Genomic DNA, 19,341 nt, shown 5'->3' with positions numbered 1-19,341 from the left:
TTCCAACTTATACACCTTGTTATGAAAGTGATAAGAGCCCAGGTGACGTTCTAAAATTTCAGCCAGTGTGTTTTCTTTGTAAATAAATTATATTGGGTAAAAACCGGTGGATTAAGATGTATGTGATTTGAAAGTGTTCTTCTATTAAAATTTATGAATTTCTCGTATACTTTTTAACATAAGTTCATTGCAGAATGATTGTCGTTCTCATTTTAAACTGACACAGTGTGAGCTTTGTTATTGTCTTGATTCTTTTTCTGAATGTTATGAACAAAGTACTGAATTTTTAGATTAGAATTTAGGTTAGCTTTAAACATGAAAAATGTGCAAGATTAATGTTTAATCCACATATGAACAATGTATTGAAATTTAACCTGGTGAAATAAAAACATCAGAATTTACTTCTCTTCAGAAGAGTACTAGTTTTCTAGACATAGTAGAACTATTAAAATTATTCTTTGACGAATAGGCACCTTAAAGTTTGTTATTCAAACATGAACATTCATTTTAATTGAATGACTGAATACTTTAATATTGATTGGCATGAAACTGATTACTATAATGCCTGAGTAAGACCTTTGATGTAGGGGAGAAACATTTTTTAATAAGTTACTATTTCTTTCTTTTCTAGTTGGTAGCTGGCAGTGTTGTGATGGCTTTTGAAGAAGTATGCCCAGACAGAATAGATCTGATTCATAAAAATTACCGCAAGCTATGTAACTTACTAGTGGATGTTGAAGAGTGGGGGCAGGTTGTCATAATCCACATGCTAACTCGATATGCTCGGACACAATTTGTCAGCCCTTGGAAAGAGGTAAGTGTTGAACAGTCTTCCACTTTCAAGTATACTAAGAGAATGCATGAGCTTTTTAAAACTTGTGCAAAAAAATTAGGAGTAGTAAACTAGAGAACTCTGCGTATTTAAGGAAGACTCATTTGTCTCTTGTTCTTTTACTAAAGCAGGCAACCAATATAAATGCAAGCATAATTATCCATTGTTTTGGCACTGATTGATACATATTTATTGGTGTAAGTATATACACTTTTAGTTTGATACTGGCAAGAGGCCCTTGTTAGGGGGAGCAGCATGACACAGTGTTTACAGTGACATTGCCAAACCATGGATTTTTTGGTTACTGGTTACTTTCACATCTTTGAGCCCCAGCTATTTCAGGTACTCATTTGTAAAAAAAGTAGGTGATGTGCTTCTATAGCATGTGAATTTATACCTAATTAATTACTTGCCTCTATAGATAAATATTGTTGAACTTTTAAACTACTTTGTCCTAGTTTTGTATTTATAAAATGTTTGTGTTCTTCTCTTCACTTTAGTTGGTAGCATTTAGTAAAATTAATAATTTAAGTGAAGCTATTTGTTTTCTTTGTGCAGATTAACATTAGAAGTATGCCTTATTCTTTTTTTTAAGTATGCCTTATTCTTTTCATCATATTGACAATTTAGAAAATTTTATTACATAACTTGTAATTAAGATCCTTAGGATGTATATACATTTAGGATTTAAGGTAATTTTAAACCAGTTTAAATAAATCCTTAAATGTTGTAAGAATAGCACATTCATTCTAGTCTTTTGATGTCGTATCTTTTTAAAATACAGTATTGCAGATTTAAAAAACCAATTCGTGTAAAAAAATAAAAAGATTTTAAAAAGCTCCTGTTATATCAAAGTGGTCTGTATATATACTTATGACAGGCCTTGAGTGCTCAGTACATCTTGCTTTTGTTAGTTAGAAAAATGTAAATAACATGGAAAAATGTGTATGATACATGCTTTAAATGACACATCAAGCTTGCAAATTATTATAAAATGTTGATCCATATTTTCTATATTGATGTAGTATTAGCATTAAAGCCTATTTAGAAATTTTAATAGTTCTTTATCCACAAGACAGTAATACTGATTTTCATCTCATTTTTAATATTAACAAAATGATTATGTTATCCATCTTAAAAATTGAAGTATGTTTTGAATTATTAATATATGAGTCTTATGTTACATAATGCTCTTAAATTGGTGAAATTTTTACTATCCTTGTCAACTTTAATTTTATAAAATTAATTTTATTTATCATTGAGCAAAGTACAGTTTTGATGGCACTTTTGCTAGATTAAGGAACATCTCTATGATGAAAATGTCCTGGCCCTTTTATGATAACTTTGATGAGAGATTTTTGTTGCCAAACAGCTTATTTGTTTGATTTCAGCCAATTCCTTTCAAAACTTCTGCTCAGATATTTTTTCTATTGTATGAAGTTATAGGCAGTTTTGCCTTAGCTAATCACTGTCACCATTTAAATTTTTAAATTTTACTTTCCTATCATTTTCAGTAGCTATATGCAAATGATCCTTTGCTTGTAATTATATAGAAACTGGAGTTAAAATATATAGTTTACTTACCATACCTGCTAAAAATATGTAACCCATAGTAAAATCTCTGCTTTTGTATGTTTGTCTATTTATTTGTTTTTCTGTTCCTTGAATTTTATCTTATTTTAGATAAAATTTATTTTTAAAGCCATTGCAAAGGAAAGTTAAGTTCTACACCATCATATACATCTATTTTTTGACAGATAATTTGAAAAATTGGGACTGTATTCATTCTTTCTGTTTTCACTTGTTAACCCCATGAACATGAATTAGGACAAACATGAGGTGAAGTCTGGTCATTGTCCCTGGCATACTGGAATGGGCTAACTCATTTCTTTTCTTTGCCACTTACTTGCAATCCAACCTTGGAATTATTTGAAATACTGTTCTTATTAGATTAATTTAGTGGTTTTCCAGTGTGCACATCAGCCCTCAGGATGCGCTAGCACTGCCACAGGAACAAGCCAAGCAGGGCAGGGGTGCTCTAGACTGTGCAGCTTTTTGGGCTTTTGCCACTGTTTCAAACACAGAAGCCTTTTTTGCCTTCCTTTCTTATGCAGCATTGAATTTGATTTCCTTTGAGAAAGATCCATTGGCTTAAAACAAAGAAAGAAAACCACTTTAAATAGAAGATTTATAAGTTTAGCTAATTTGAATCGTATTGTTGTTGTTGTTTTTAATTATAGAAGCAATTCAAGTACTTGTTCCCTTCTCATAACCTCTTGGTTGACGCCTTAGAGGCAATTATTGGTAACTGTTTAATTTCAGTTACTCTGGTGGTTATAAATTTTACTTTGGATAAAACATTTCACTTTATTTATTAACTTAAGTTGGTATCAGTTGACCTCAATTCAAGGAAAAATTATTCATTGATCGTTTTGGTTCTATTTGAGGGTCTTGTTTAGCCCAGAATAATCAGTATAGCAGGCTTTTGTCTGCATACGTACATATGTTCAGTTCAGAAGCAGTGTGAAAGATTTGAAAGGCTCAGCCCTATTGCAGTATTAGAATCAAGGATTGTACAATATGTTAGACTCTTATTATAAATATATTTTATAAAATTAAGATTCAAATGAGGGGTCAACACTGGGACCATGTCTGTGCTCTCACTCTTCCAGTTAACCCATCTCAGCCTTCCTCTGTGCAAATTATGATTTTGTTTTACTGAGAAACTTTGGAGTGAGCAGTGTAGCCATTTAGCCTTCAGTGCTTTCTGATCTAGGCTTGATGTTGCTTCCAACTTTTTAAGGACTACACATGGTAATTTTAGCTTTAGAAGTTGGCAGACTAGGTCTCACGCCTGTAATCCCAGCACTTTGGGAGGCTGAGGCAGGTGGATCACGAGGTCAGGAGATCGAGACCATCCTGGCTAACATGGTGAAACCCCATCTCTACTAAAAATACAAAAAAAATTAGCCAGGCGTGGTGGCAGGTGCCTGTAGTCCCAGCTACTCGGGAGGCTGAGGCAGGAGAATGGCGTGAACCCAGGAGGCGGAGCTTGCAGTGAGCCGAGATTGCACCACTGCACTCCAGCCTGGGTGTCTCAAAAAAAAAAAAAAAAAAAAAGTTGGCAGACTAAATCTCAAAGCAGAATTTGACCACAGCTAGAAGAAACTGAGAAGTATTTGGCATTTGTATTTGCTTGCTCTTTCTTCTGTGATGTTGTAAAAGGAACACCATGTAGTAAAGAAAGGTTAAGATGATTATAGAATAAAAAGACAAGGTTAAACAGTACCCTAGCAGAGTCATTCCTGAGAGTTTACCTCTCTTTTTTATCCTTTTACCATCAACACTTGAATGTGTTGTTTCATGGAATCATCCAAGCAGAAATGTCTTCATTCTAGCCCTCCATTCCCTTTTACCTACAGGCAGAAGTCACTTACATAAATGCTATATGAGCACCATTTTATGATGAATTAAGGGCCATTTTACCTTGAAATAAAGAACTTGCCAGTAGGAAAAAGTGTCACTAAAACAATGTATTGACATAAAAGTTAAGTTTATAATTAAAGAAACCTGCCTGTAATACCGAATTCATTTAAATCCAGCAGTTTTCTCTCAGATACTAAGAGAAAATGTGAAAAATAATACTGTGGTGCTTTATACTTAATGGCTTACCATTTTTGCTGTGCTTTCTTTTCTTCTTTGTTTTCCTTTTTTGGGATAGAGTCTCTCTCTGTCGCCCAGGCTGGGGTGCAGTGGTGCGTTCTTGGCTCACTGCAACCTCTTGCCTCCTGGGTTCAAGCGATTCGTCTGCCTCAGCCTCCCAAGTAGGTGGAATTACAGACATATGCCACCACACCCAGCTAACTTTTGTATTTTTAGTAGAGATAGGGTTTCTGGCATGTTGGCCAGGCTGGTGTTGAATTCCTGACCTCAAGTGATCTGCCCTCGTCGGCCTCCCAAAGTGCTGGGATTACAGGCATGAGCCACCATGCCTGGCCTGTACTTTCTTACATAGTATTCCATTTGCCATAGGGCAATCAGAATTATTATACCCATTTTATATATGAAGAAATTGATATATACAGATTTTAGCAAGTCACTTAAGACAGTATTAATTATAAAAGGTGGAGCAGAAATGTAAACAGAATTATCTGATGCCCAGGCCAGCATTATTGCCTTTATATTTTATTACCCTGTGACTTGTAAATTAAAATAATTTCTTAGTTACCTTCATAAGTTTTCTGTGTTTGTTTATTGTGTTCCAGTCAAAACCAACTTTAGGCTCCCAGTCCGTAGTGTGCAGACATGCAATTAGCTAACAACCATAATTAAATTTGCTTTCAAAGAGAAAAATCATGTTTCCTATTGAATTTTTGCAAACATTTGTTTACGTTAATATGCTTGAAGTGTGGCAAAATTGTTTTTTGTTGAGGAATCGAAAATTAGTAGATACACTTTTTGAGATGAGCTGATGTACATGCTTTTGTCAATAAGTTCTCAAATGAACACATCATATACAAACAAGCTTCTTCAGGGGCAGAAGAGATTTTTAATTTAGTTTATTTGCATCATTATAGATCAGCATTTAGGCTGTTTATATGTAAATGTATGATTTGAGGAACAATTAAGTGTTGACAAAGTAGATTGCAGTCATATCAATTGCAGTGCATTTTCCATAATTTTTCTAACTGACATCTTTGATGATAAATAGTGGATGTCAAGTCAAAGCCGATTATACAGTGCACTAGGAATTCATGGGGCTGTCAGGGAGAAGACCGATTGACTTTAAATTTACATATTAATGAGAAGATTTGTTAAGAGGGTGCTTGACTATAGAAAATAACAGCGTATTTATAGGGCACGACATTTTATAAATAAAGCTGATGCAGGAAAATGGAAATTAAACCTTTTAGGTTAATAAATTCAAGAGACTGCTAAAATGCACATTTGCATTTTTATTTTCTTAAATTTACCTTACTCTTTGCAGTCCATGTGGGTTGTTTTTTATTCTAGGTCAAGTTTGTATAATTTTCAAGGATATAAAATTGCTTAAGTATTTTATTTATCATTCAAGCCTATTATGGGAGACTTCTTGAAGCATAAATCTAGTTCTCTAAGACTAAAGTTGCTTTTGTAAAATTAATTGATTTAAAAAAATAAATATTATAAAGCAGAGTAAATTTTAAGAGTGATTTAAAATAAAAACCAACATCCGTCAGTGGCATCAATTGTAAACTGAAAGGAAACTCTGACACTGGGGCCTGCTAGGAATGTTTTTAATTTTATGAATCTAGCTTTTTACAATTGAACTTTCTCTGGGAGATGAGAGGTTTTCAAGAATTATCAAAATATTTTACTTTAGTGATTTGAAAGTTAAAACTCTAAATATTTACCATTATTTTTTAGAATATGAATCCGGTTATGTAATTCTGGTGGCAGTATTTATGCCAGTTTAAAATTTGGAGTAATTAATTTTGTCTCTCTCTGTATATTTGTACATCAATTATAAAACCTTACATAAGTTTAACAAAGTCCAAATTTAGAATTTTGTTTATTTTTAAGGTAAGTTCTTAGGTTTTTCAGTAGTCGCTATAAAATAACTTACCAAAATGCAAAATTTATAAATGTAGTTTTTTGATGAGCAGTTTTCTGTAGGTACACAGGTACTTCAGGGAAATACTTCATGAACTCCACATCCAGATCCTGTCTTAACAGACCAAAATGTTAGAGATTATTGAGTTTTAATTTTCTTTAGTGATTAATTTTCTTTGTTAAAACAAATTTTGTCTTGTGTCTTACCAATGGACTAGAGATCCATGATTCTGTGGAATTTATTAAAAAAACAAAATACTGAGAAGTTGTGGTAGAATACATTCTTTACAATGCAATAAAAGCAGTTTTTTGTGCACTGTTTTAGGTAACTGTTGACAAAGCGTTCAACATATAATTTAAGGTGAAACTAAGGACCATGATCTAATATTGAAATAATGTCTCCTCTCTTCCCATTGGTTATGAAGCATTTATCGTAAAGATTCCTTATTCTTTTTGTTGTTCATAATTTATTCCTATTGATTGGAATTTTTTTTAACTCATGAAGTTTTCTTTTTTAAAAAAGAAAACTTTAAATTTTACCAAGGAACATATGCATGGTTTAAAATAAAGAAAATGAATAGTACTACAAGGCTTATGAGAAACACATTTCTGTGTGACCCTTCTCAATGTCTGAATTAGCTTCCTCAGTTCTTTTCCCTTCTGTGTGTGAGCTCAAAAGTATCTGAGCTAGGTCTCAATCAATTTAGAAAGTTTATTTTGCCAAGGTTAGGGATGCACCTGTGACATGTGCAACCTCAGGTGGTCCTGATGACATGTGCCCATGATTGCTATAGCTTGTTTTTATACATTTTAGGGAGACATAATACATCAGTCAATACCTGTAAGATGCACATTGGTACAATCTGGAAAGGCAGGACAACTTGAAGAGGGGGCTTCTAGGTCATAGATGGATTTAAAGATTTCTGATTAGCAATTAATTGAGAGTTAAGTTGTTATCTGAAGACCTGGAATCAATAGAATGGAAATATCTGGGTTATAATAAGGGGTTGTGGTGACTAAAGTTTTATCTTGCAGATGAAGCCTCCAGGTAGTAGGCTTCAGACAGAATAGATTATAAATGTTTCTTATCAGACTTAAGGTCTATGTTGATGTTAATGCTTGTTGGCTTTTCCTGAATTCCAGAAGGTAGGAGGGTGTAATGAGGCAGGTCTGACTCACCCTTCCTATCATGGTCTGAACTAGTTTTTCAGGTTAACTTTGGAATGCCCTTGGCCATAAGAAGGGGTCCCTTCAGGTGGTTGTGGGGTAAGAATTTTATCTTTGGGGTGTGTGTGTGTGTGTGTCTGTGTGTGTGTGTATTTACCTTTCTCCATTTCTAGGTAATAGACATATATTGCTATTTCTTGATTTATCAATTTTAGGCATTATATATTGACTTCCTATTATAGAAATAGAGAATTTGTCATTCTTCTATTACCTTATGCTTCTGCTTACCTCTTTCATCTTTGGAATATAATTATATTAGAATTTTTTCAATCCATGTGTGTTCATTTTCCTATGATTTATGAATATTATTCAGCTGTATAATAGCATTTCATCTCTCGTGGAACTTTTGGTTCTTTTTGGAATCAAAAATTGCTTCATTTTAAATTTGCTTACTTTATCATGTTACTATACAAAGCATTCCAATTTCTCCGTTGGAATATTAAATATTCTCCAAATATTATTTTATGTGCAGTTGTTGTGATACTTCTTCTTGTCTACCCAATGTCAGTTCTACCCCTCCCACTTATTTAAATAACAGGATCCTGATTTTGTTCAGAGTAGTGATATGCCCAATGAAAAATAATCAACTATACTAAATTCCTTTAGAGTCAGAAATGGCCATATGACCCACATCTGGAAATTGGGATTCTGGGGAAGCTATTGTTTTTCTGACAGACATATTTGACATATATGTATTTTACCCTTTGCCCTTTCTCATGATTCCTTCCCAGAATGCATGTGTGATGATTAGAGGTGCAGTAGTCATGTTACAAGCATAAGGATAAAGCTATACTTTGGGGGTGGGCAGAGCTGAAAAACAAAGTGTTTGGGGCAACTTTTCATTTTATGGAGCTACCAAACTAGATATTTCTGTTATATATAGCTGAACACAGTTCTGACTAGTACAGTTGTCAAGTATATCAAGTATTTCAACAGCTTCATTTTCTTCCCAGGAGACATGTTCCTGGAGTCTTAACCCTCTGTTCTAATCTGATTGCTTACTAGGCCTGCACAGTTCCAATCTGTTTTTCTAGAACTCAATTTCATGTCTCTTCTGTGTTAAATCCTGTTTCTTAGGCTTTCTTCCTCTCTCTCTCTCTCTCTCTTTCTCTCTCTGTCTCTGTCTGTCTCTCTGTCTCTGTCTCTGTCTCTCTCCTCTCTTTTGGTTTTCCTGGCTTTGGAACATATCGTCCAATGTTTTCTTAAGAGTGGGTAGATGGGAGATAAATTTTTGAGACTTTCAGTGTCACTCTCACACTTGATTGATATTTTACCTGGGCTCTTGGATTAGTATTCTCTTAGGCCTTGTGCATTTGAAAATGTTTTATTATTTCCTGTATATTTGACATCTTGCTGGATATGGTACTGTTGGGACAAACCCTTTTCTTCTTCTGAGAACTCTGTAGACATTACTTAATTTTCTTCTTCAATGCATGTTGCTGTGAAGAAATCTGAAGACAGCCAAAGATTTTTCTCCTTTGCAGGTGACTTTTTTTTTTTTTCTGCATGCTAAAAAAACCTCTTTAAAAAGTCTTTGAAAATTAGTCAGGTTACATCTCAATGTGAATTATTCCATATGATCTCCAGGTTCACTTCTTCCTTTTATTTTAGGGAATTTTCTTTTTGTAATTTTAAAAATTCGATGTTTACATTTTTTTCTGCTTCATTTCTAAGTTATATACTTGAGGAATACCCGTTTTTCTGTTTTATAATCTTTGTCTACCATGTTCATCATATTTTTTAAAAATTTCTTTAATGTTTGTCCTTTTTTCTTTTTTTTGAGACAGGATCTCACTCTGTCACCCAGGCTTGAGTACACTGGTGTGATTACAGTTCATTGCAGCCTCGCCCTTCCAGGCTCAAGTGATTCTCCTGCCTGAGCCTCCTGAGTAGCTGGGACCACAGGTGTGTGCCATCACACTTGATAATTTTTGTATTTTTTTTTTTTTTTTTTTGCACTGAGTCTCGCTCTGTCACCCAAGGTGGAGTACAGTGGCACGATCTTGGCTCACTGCAACCTCCACCTCCCGGGTTCAAATGATTCTCCTGCCTCAGCCTCCCAAGTAGCTGGGATTACAGGTGCCTGCCACCACGCCTGCCTAATTTTTGTGTTTTTCGTAGAGACGGGGTTTCACCATGTTGGCCAGGTTGGTTTTGAACTCCTGACTTCATGTGATCCACCCGCCTCGGCCTCCCAAAGTGCTGGGATTACACACATGAGCCACTGTGCCTGGCCTAATTTTTGTATTTTTTATAAACACAGGATTTCCCCATGTTGGCTAGACTGATCTTGAACTCTGGGACTCATGTGATCCTCCCACCTTGACCTCCCAAAGTGCTGGGATTACAGGCGTGAGCCACTATGCTAGGCCACATTTTTGTCTTTTTATTTGCATTTATATTATTTCAAGTTGTTTCATTGTCAGTAATTTGATTTTCAATGGTCTAATCTTTTTTTTTAGTTTTTATTTTTAATTCCGTAAATTTAGTAACAATATTGCTTTGATCTGTTGTTTACTTACTCAGGTTTGAATTTCATATTTCCTTTATTCTATAGTTTATCATCTTATCTTTGAACTTCTGTTTGATTGATTTCGTGTTCTTAGTAACGTGTTGGATGATATGCTTTTGATACTTACATATAGTCCCTTATATATGTGAGGAGTGTGGTCAGGGAGAAAGATCCTTCTATCTCCTTGCCCTACTGGCTGTTGGAGGTAATCAACAGTCTCTACCACATTCTCCATAATAACCTAAAAAATTTTTGAAGAGACTATGATTTGGAAAGGATAATTGTTTCATCTGTTAAGATATATACTATTCATGTATATATATGTGGTATAAATATTAGATTAAAATGAAAAGCGTTCTGACAAAATTCTTTTATCTCAGGAGTACACCTCCTGTTCCCTCTAGATTTTGAAATGGTCTATTTTAGTTTGATCACAATGTAGTATATTTTAATTCATTAAAATAGATGTCTGGTAGGTGAGGGAGGCCTGATACATTGTAAGTTGGAAGCTCTTAATTAATTTATAAGTGAAATAATGGACCTTTTCTTGTTCTTATTTGTTAGGAAGTACTTCAGGCTGTGTCATCTAAGTTGCTGATTCATTCCAATTTTTAAAATTTGTTGTGGAAATGTTCACATTTAAAAAAATCAGCTCATACTGACCTTTGTGAAATGCTTTAAAGAACTCTGTTAAAAAATGTTAGTTAAAAATAAGTTTTCTTGGGTCCTTCAGAAACACCAATTTTTCTTAGATAAGTAACTTCATACATTTTCATATAAAGTACATAGAAAAACCATTCCTGGTATAGTAGAGCTACATTCTGAAAAAAAAATTTTTTTTTTAGACAAAATAAATCCCCTTTCCTCTTCACCCTCCATCCCCATGATTCTGTGTATGTCCCGCTGAAAATTCATGTACTTGTCTTGCATGGGGCTTATAGTATGCTGTATGTAAGCACTAGATGATGGTGCTGGTTAGTTATCCATTTGACATGCTGACCATTTTCTAATATGAACAGTTCTAGCCATGTTGTTGGAATTAAAAATTTAGGGCCAGACATTGACCTTTGGTTTTTTAACATTTCCTTTAGTGGTTAGCTACTGCCTTCCTCAACCCAGTAGAGACCTTGACAGATTCCCTATTACAAGTAATTGCTTCAAGAGCTAGTTGTTATTCCTGTTAATTTATTTAGGGGCCAGTAAAGTTTAGTGCCTATATATATAGATATATATTTTTGTGCGTGTGTGTGTGTGTGTGTGTGTAAAAGGCAAAAGATTTATACAGTCTGAAGAGAAACCAGAGCATGAGCTTACTTAGAATATAAAATCTCTTTAATGAGTTTATATTAGCACTTTGTCTCACTTTCTGTTTCCTAAACATCCTTTTTGTGTGACTAGCCTTATTTTTGCATTTCTTATAATTTTAAAAATTGTATCTTTATGTTGTATACTGTTAGTGAACTTTTATTACTGTTTTATGTCATTTTGGGTTTCCTAAATTTTCTTTTCAAGTTTTTCACTGTAAGTCACAGTTCCAAGAGAAACAGATAAGTTGTTTTTAATCCATATTTTCCCCAACATTTTATTTTAAGAATTTTGCAAATGGAAAGTGGTATCAGTAAAAATGGCAGAGTAGAGAACTCCCAAGAGCTTGTCGCTCCACAGAGATACAAGAAAATCTGGTAAAAACAGTCCAATCAGCTTTTTGAATTCAGAAAATAGTCAAAGGTTTACAGCAACCATTCAAACATTTAAGAAAATGGGGCCTGAAACTGAGGAGAAAAGATTTGTGGCATTTAAACTTACCCTCACTCTATCCTCCCTTCTCTGCCTCAGTGACAGGGGCTGGATGGAACAGAGTAGATTCTTTTTGCAAAGAGGTGTGATTATTTGTTTTGACCTGCCTGGAGGATCCCTAATTCGAGGGACATGCCTTTATTTTGCTGAAATCGTAACTCCCTCAGAACAAATTATCTACTAATGCCCCTTGGGGCGATAGATATCAATTGGAGTAAACAATGGACATGCCAAGAAGCCTAGAACGAAAGGCTGGAGGAGGAAATGCTTTGGGGGATAAGGGAGTTGAGAAGCTCCTGTGGATAATATGGGATCTAGAAAGTCCATTTCATGCGTAGGGTTAGACACCTGCTCAGAAAAGATCTGATAAGAACCTAAGCTTTTACATCAGACTGACCTTCAAGCTCTGCAGAAGAGGAAGTGATGGCTAAGGCAAATTTGTAAATGGCCCAGCTAAGTTTTAGGCAAACTGCAAGCTAACAAAACAGTAAACACTTCCATGACCACATGCAACAAAGAATGTACTCTTTTCAAAAATAGCTTAGAAACAACTGTAAACAAACAAACAAAAACCTGATAGGCAGCAACAATAATCCCTGGGGAGGAGTTAGAATCTGAGTTAGTTACCACGTTATAATATTCAAAATGTCTAGTTTTTAGCAGAAAACGACGAGGAATATAAAGAAACCAGTAAATTTGTTCCATCCACAAGAAAAAGAGAAAATAATGGAAACTGTACTCAAGGAAGTCCAGACATTGGATTTGCTAGCCAAAGGGTTTTAAATCACCATGTTAAATATGCTGAAACAGCTAAATGAAACCACAAAAACAATGACTCTCCAAGTAGAGAGTATCAGTATATATAGAGAAATGATGCAAAGAAACCAACTAGAAATACTAGAGGGAAAAAGTATAATAACTTAAATGAAATATTCACAAGTAGCGATCAACAGCAGATTTGAACAGGCAGAAAATGAATTGGTGAACTTAAAGATAAGTCAATTGAGATTATCTAGGGAGTAGAAAGTCAAAAAGCATGAAGATGAACAGAGCTCAAGAGACTTGAGAGGCCTGTGCGATGACATCAGGTGCGCCAACACACATGATACATATTCCAGGAGGAAAGGAGAGAGAGAAAGGGGCAGATAGAATGGCTGAAGAAAAAAATGGCTGAAAACTTGCCAATTTGATGAGACACTAATCAACACATTCAGGAAGCTCATCAGAATCTAAGTAGGAGAAATTCTGAATGCACACCAAGACACATGATATGGTTTGGGTCTGTGTCCCCCCCAAATGTCACCTTGAACTGTAATCCCACATGTCAAGAGTGGGACCAGGTGGAGATAATTGAATCATGGGGGGCAGTTTTCCCCCTACTGTTCTCATGATAGTGAGTGAGTTTCACAAGATCTGATGGTTTTATAAGGGGCTTTCCCCTTCACTCTATTCTCATTCTCTCTCCTGCTACCCTGTTAAGAGGTGTCTTCCGCCATGATTGTAAGTTTCCTGAGGCCTCCCCAGCCATGCTGAACTGTGAGTCAATTAAACCTCTTTTCTTTATAAATTACCCAGTCTCAGGGATTTCTTCATAGCAGTGTGAGAATGGACTAATACAGCACATAAGGATCACATTATCAGAAGCTAAGAACAAAAAGAGAATCTTGAGAGCAGCAAGAGAAGTGACTCATTATTTACAAGGTTTCCTCAATAAGATCAACAGCTAGTTTCTCATTAGAAACCATGGGGCCAGAAGGCAGTTGAAGAACCATATTTGAACTGTTGAAAGAGATAAAAAAGTCAACAAGTAAGTTCTTCTTTGGCAAAACTTTCCTTCAAAAATGGAGAAGTCGGTACATGCCTGTATTGGTATAACAGTCCAATGTTTTAGATGCATTTCAAAGTAAGATGCAGACATCAGTACACATTACTCCTAAACACTTCAGTATGTATATCATTAATTAGAGTTCAATATTTGTTTATGATTATTTTCCTTTTGTTGACATAAAATTTTCACAGTGAAATGCACAAATTTTAGAGTTTTGATAATTGCATGTATGTTAGTAACACATACAAACCCTTTTCATTATACGAAGTATTACTGTTATGCTTCCAAGTTAGTTGTTTGCCCTCAGATGCAAGTATTGTTTTAATTTTTTTCATTATAGGGTTGTATTAAAAAAGTAAAGGATTTGAGATATTACCATACCTCCTGCATTTGCACACACACACACACTGAATATATGGTGTATGTTTAGTGTATGTACACACACAAAAGCAGAAACACTGATGTGTGGATCAGAGAAGAGACTTTTTATTCACTCATGGTTATCTTAGTGTCACTCTCCTGCACTTCAGTTCCCCACGAGGGTGATGTTATGAGGGTTAGTGCCATCTGCATATCTTGGGGGATGGGGAGTTGTAATACAGGAGAGGAGCTCCTCCTAAATAAATGAATCGCAGAATTTATACAGGACTGTGTATTAGTCCGTTTTCATGCTGCTGATAAAGACATCCCTGAGACTGGGCAACTTACAAAAGAAAAAGGTTTATTGGACTTACAGTTCTACGTGGCTGGGGACGCCTTACAATCATGGTGGAAGGTGAAAGGCACATCTCACATGGTGGCAGACAAGAGAAGAGAGAGCTTGTGCAGGGAAACTCCCCTTTTTAGAACCATCAGATCTCATAAGACTTATTCATGAACATAGCACGGGAAAGACTTACCCCCATGATTCAATTACCTCCCACTGGGTTCCTCCCACAACACATGGGAATTGTGGGAGTTACAGTTGAAGATGAGATTTGGGTGGGGGCACAGCCAAACCATATCAGATTGTATACATCTCAGAGCTTATATAGGACTGCTTTTGCATCTGCTCCTCCTTCCCTATGTAGAGAGAGGGATAGTTACCTTATCTTTCTAATGTAAACACATTTTTTTGGGGGAGAGGAGGACAATGTCTCTTTTTCCATTACCCTGCAGAATTTAAATGATGGAAGATAAACCCATACATCTACTTGGATGTCTCTCTCTCTGTCTCTAACTTCCAAGACACATTTGCCATTTACTCATCTGTTAATCCAGGTTGCCAGCACTCTTTGCTCAGGAAGTCCTGATCATGCAAAAACATGAATATAATCATGGAACATTGTTTACTGATAACAAAGATTAACTTGTTGTAGAACTTAATATAATTAGAATCATATTGTATTCTTTTTGGTACATCTTCCTTTACTCAGCATAATATTTTGGAGATTGATCCACATTGTATTAGTAGTTCATTTTTAGCATCTTCAAAATAATATTTTCAGTGTCATTTTGCTGAATAATAGTCTATTGCATGAATATTCCATAGTTTATCCATTCTCATACTAATAAATATCGGGCTATTTCCAGTGTTTTGCCTATAGTAATAAATCTGTTAGGAACATTCTTACACAAATCTTTTTATGTTTTTGTATATGTTGGGTCAATACCTAGATATAGAATTATTGGATCATAAGGTAGATATATTTTGGTCCTGCAAGAACCTGTCAGCCTTTTTCCCAAAGTAGTTGTATTATTGTTTTAGTTTGCTGCAGTTGCCATGACAAAATACCACAGATTGGGTGGCTTAAACAACAGAAATTTATTTTCTCACAGTTCTGATGTCTAGAAGTGCAAGATCTCAAGGTGTTGGCAGGTTTCGTTTCTCTTGAGGCCTCTGTGCTTTGCTTACAGGTGACCATCTTCTCACTGTGTCTGCATATTCCTAGGGCTTTCCTGAGTATCCAGATTTCCTTCTTTTATTAGGACACTAGTCACATTGTATTAGGGCCCACCCTAATGGCCTCATTTTAATGTAAACACCTCTTTAAAGGCCCTGTCTCCAAATATAGTCATTTTTGGAGGTTAAGACTTCAACATAAGACTTTAGGGTTGGGGGGCACAGTTCGGCCCATATCAACCAAGCTATAAACCTTACAGTGACATATGGAGATTTTGTTTGCTCCACATCCTCACCAACATTTGATAATGTTAATGCTATTCATTTTGGCCATTCTGTTGGGTTTTCTGATATTTTAAAGTGAGTTCTTTTAGTGGTATTCTAATAAAGAGTTATTCAGTACTTTTGTTGTTGTTGTTTTTAATGAGGCAGGGTCTCTGTTGCCCAGGTTGGGGTGCAGTAATGCCATCTCACTGCTGCCTCAACCTCCCAGGACCAAGTGATCCTCCTATCTCAGTCTCCCAAGTAGCTAGGACTACAGGCACACACTGCCACGCCTGGCTAATTTTTTATCTTTTTAGTAGAGATGGGGTTTCGCCATGTTGCTCAGGCTGGTCTTGAACTCCAGAGCTCAAGTGATTCGCCTGCCTCAGCCTCCCGAAGTGCTGGGATTACAGAATAATTATTTAATTCTGAGATGGTTTGAGGTTAGAAAACTTAGTCCTTTTATCCTCAAAAACCATAACTAGATAATTGAAGGGTTAGAAAAAAATCAAAAATCAAGATTGGAGCCTCCTTGAACCCTTCTGTTGTCACACACCCATTCCCCTTGTCCCCCCACCCCTGCTTGGCAGTCACAGATTGCACCCATTTATGTTTGAATGATGATTCCTGTACCCCCATGGAGCTTTCATCTTTGCCTCCAGTGCCACAGGTCTTTGTGTAAGCATATGTTTTCATTTCTGTAGGGTTCTATAGTAAGCGTGTGCCCTTCCCCATCTTACCTCCAGTGGTTACTCTCCAAAGGCAAACAGATCTCTTTTGGCTTTGTCTTCTACTGGTTATCTTCATATTTTAAAAAATAACTTGTTTATATGATTTTTTCCCCCAGTGACTCAGTGTATCCTATAATTTAGATACAGGAATATTTTGGAAATAATGAAGAATAAATAGTCCCTTTATGAAACTTTATATAAAAACCTTTTATATTCCAATTATTTCTGTTTTTTCCTTTTTAAAATGTTAAGTTGGTGTTTTGTGGAGATCTAGTTTTCTACCCTCCCTTTACCTAGAATATAAGTTTTTTTCCTGTTTTATGTATTAGAGTTCTTCATAGTATTAAAGGAACTTTTAATTAATTGCCCTGCTTCTTAGGTTGTCCACAAATATTGTAAAACCTCTGCTTTAACCCATTTGTTTTTATGCCCTAGAGGAGAATTAAACATCAATTTCAATTCAACACACATTTACTTTCCTGTCTCTAATACAAACTTTTTATTTTAGAGATTAAGGTATGGAGAGAATGAATACATGAGGAATCATGATTAGTTCTACTTAGGATCATTGTAATTTTGTTTCATAATTTATGATCAAATGAAAACTACTCTAAAATGAATTTTGCTTAACAAAAAATGATTCTGTTTTCTTCCCCATCACTGGATCTACATTAATTAGTTTTTAAATAAGTAGGACCCTTATTTCTCATGTCTTGAAACCCTTAGACCTAAGTTCAACATGTTTCATGAGTATATTTTATTTCAGAAAATTTGAAAAATGCCTTATTATAGATCCTCCAGATTTCTCAGTACAAAGTTTGGAAACTGCTGCATTCAGAAAGCTTGTGTCTTACATAGTAGAGCTGAACATCTAGTCATAAGAAATGAGATGTGTTGTGGGCAATTGAACACTGAAGTTTCATAGTGGCTCAACACAAAGTTACTGTGCACAGGTGTTTCTATAATTGTGATGTATTGGGGGAGATTCAGTGTTCAATGGTCCTCAAACCCACACTTCCACCTGTGTAGTATAGTGGTCACTGGGCTGTGATATAAAACATGTAAAGTGTACAGCATAGCAGTTTCTTCACAGAAAGAAAAAAAATCTTAAACCAGTATGCATATCCTTTGTTGTTTTACATAGACACAAATTTTGGGGAAGGAGACTTTTTCTTCTTTGTGAAAAATACTAAATTAAAAGTTTTATTAAACATGAATTTTTTTCCAGTGAATTATCTCTAAGAATGTATTCTATTCCTACTTAGTAACTAATTTGACTGAGTGATTATTATATTACTAACCACCTACCCACCCTGGTCTTGTCAGGTACATCTAACCTAATGTCAGAGAGATGTAACACAATATACTGCTGTGATGTGTGTTATGGACTGAATGTTTGCATCCCCTCTGAGTGCATAATTGAAGACTTAGCCCCAGGGTGATGATATTTAGAGATTGATAAAAGTTGGTATTCTTAAAGGAAATGCCTCAGGTTACTTTAGCTTTTGGGAGTTAATGAGGTTTAGAGGAGGTCATGAGAGTGGGGACATCACAATGGGATTAGTGCCCTTCTTTTTTTTTTTTTTTTTTTTTTTGAGACGGAGTCTCGCTCTGTCGCCCAGGCTGGAGTGCAGTGGCGCAATCTCATCTCACTGCAAGCTCCGCCTCCCGGGTTCATGCCATTCTCCTCAGCCTCTCCAAGTAGTTGGGACTACAGGCGCCCGCCACCACGCCCGGCTAATTTTTTTGTATTTTTAGTAGAGACGGGGTTTCACCGTGGTCTCGATCTCCTGACCTCGTGATCTGCCCGCCTCGGCCTCCCAAAGTGCTGGGATTACAAGCGTGAGCCACCGCGCCCGGCCGGATTAGTGCCCTTCTAAGAAGCTTGCTTCCTCTCTTCCACCGTATGAGGTAGCTGTCCACGTGCCAGGAGGAGGGCCTTCACCATGAATTGAATCACCTGCCCCTTGATCTTGGACTTTTCAGCCTCAAGAACTGTGAGAAATAAATGTCTCTTTTTCAGGTACCTACCCTGTGGTATTTTGTTATAACAGCCTGAGTTGACTAGTGCAGTCTCTTAGATTACATGGGCATGTCATGATGTGTTAAAGTCACTTTTAAACATTTTGGAAGAGTCTAAGGCCACAGCAGGTTGCAGAGATTGTTTCATCCTGGTGTAAATCTTGAGATGGCACTAGCACCCTTCAGGCTGCCTTGGAATTCAGAAGGCAAGTGGGTATATTCAGTGTCTTTTATGTGACTAATTTAAATGCCAAGGTAATAAAGGTGAGAGGAGACAGGTTAAAGAATAATAATTCCCGAGTTCAAATCCTGGCTCTACCATTTTTAATCTCTGTGACTATTGATAATTTATATAAATTGTGTGCACCTCAGTTCTTTCATCTGTGAAAAAGATAGTAAATACTTGCTTTGTTTATCAGGTGGGGTGGTTCTCAGGTTTCAAAGAGGTATTTGTGCAAGTGTTTTATTAATACTAGAAGTTTCTTAAGTCGAAGTTGTTTTTTATTTCTACTAAGTCCATTGTTACTGGTCACATGATACAAAAGTAGATATTTTTCAGGAATGTTTGATTCCTTTATCAATTTTTATACATAAAAATATTTTGCTGTGTGCAGTTTTAACTGTCATTAATTTCATTTTTTATTTTTCTATTAT

General features: G+C 35.7%; 1 protein-coding gene across 4 annotated transcripts in view; it reads left to right on the top strand.

The window, feature by feature from the left end:
* Positions 1–19,341, top strand: part of AP3B1 (adaptor related protein complex 3 subunit beta 1) — a 288,518-nt gene that overhangs the window by 80,207 nt on the left and 188,970 nt on the right. For all 4 annotated transcript variants that reach the window (XR_004027066.1, XM_003261505.4, XM_030800425.1 and 1 more), the window contains exon 7: positions 632–814. Coding sequence is in view for 3 of the 4 variants with exons in the window: in XM_003261505.4 (XP_003261553.2) it covers positions 632–814 (183 nt within the window). In the remaining variant the exon portion in view is untranslated. The remainder of the gene's footprint in view (positions 1–631; positions 815–19,341) is intronic.

The sequence above is a fragment of the Nomascus leucogenys genome, chromosome 2 (assembly GCF_006542625.1).
Source record: "Nomascus leucogenys isolate Asia chromosome 2, Asia_NLE_v1, whole genome shotgun sequence".
NCBI classification, from domain to species: domain Eukaryota; kingdom Metazoa; phylum Chordata; class Mammalia; order Primates; family Hylobatidae; genus Nomascus; species Nomascus leucogenys.
Note: the sequence above shows the minus strand (reverse complement) of the source record. Positions and strands in the feature narration are given on the sequence as shown.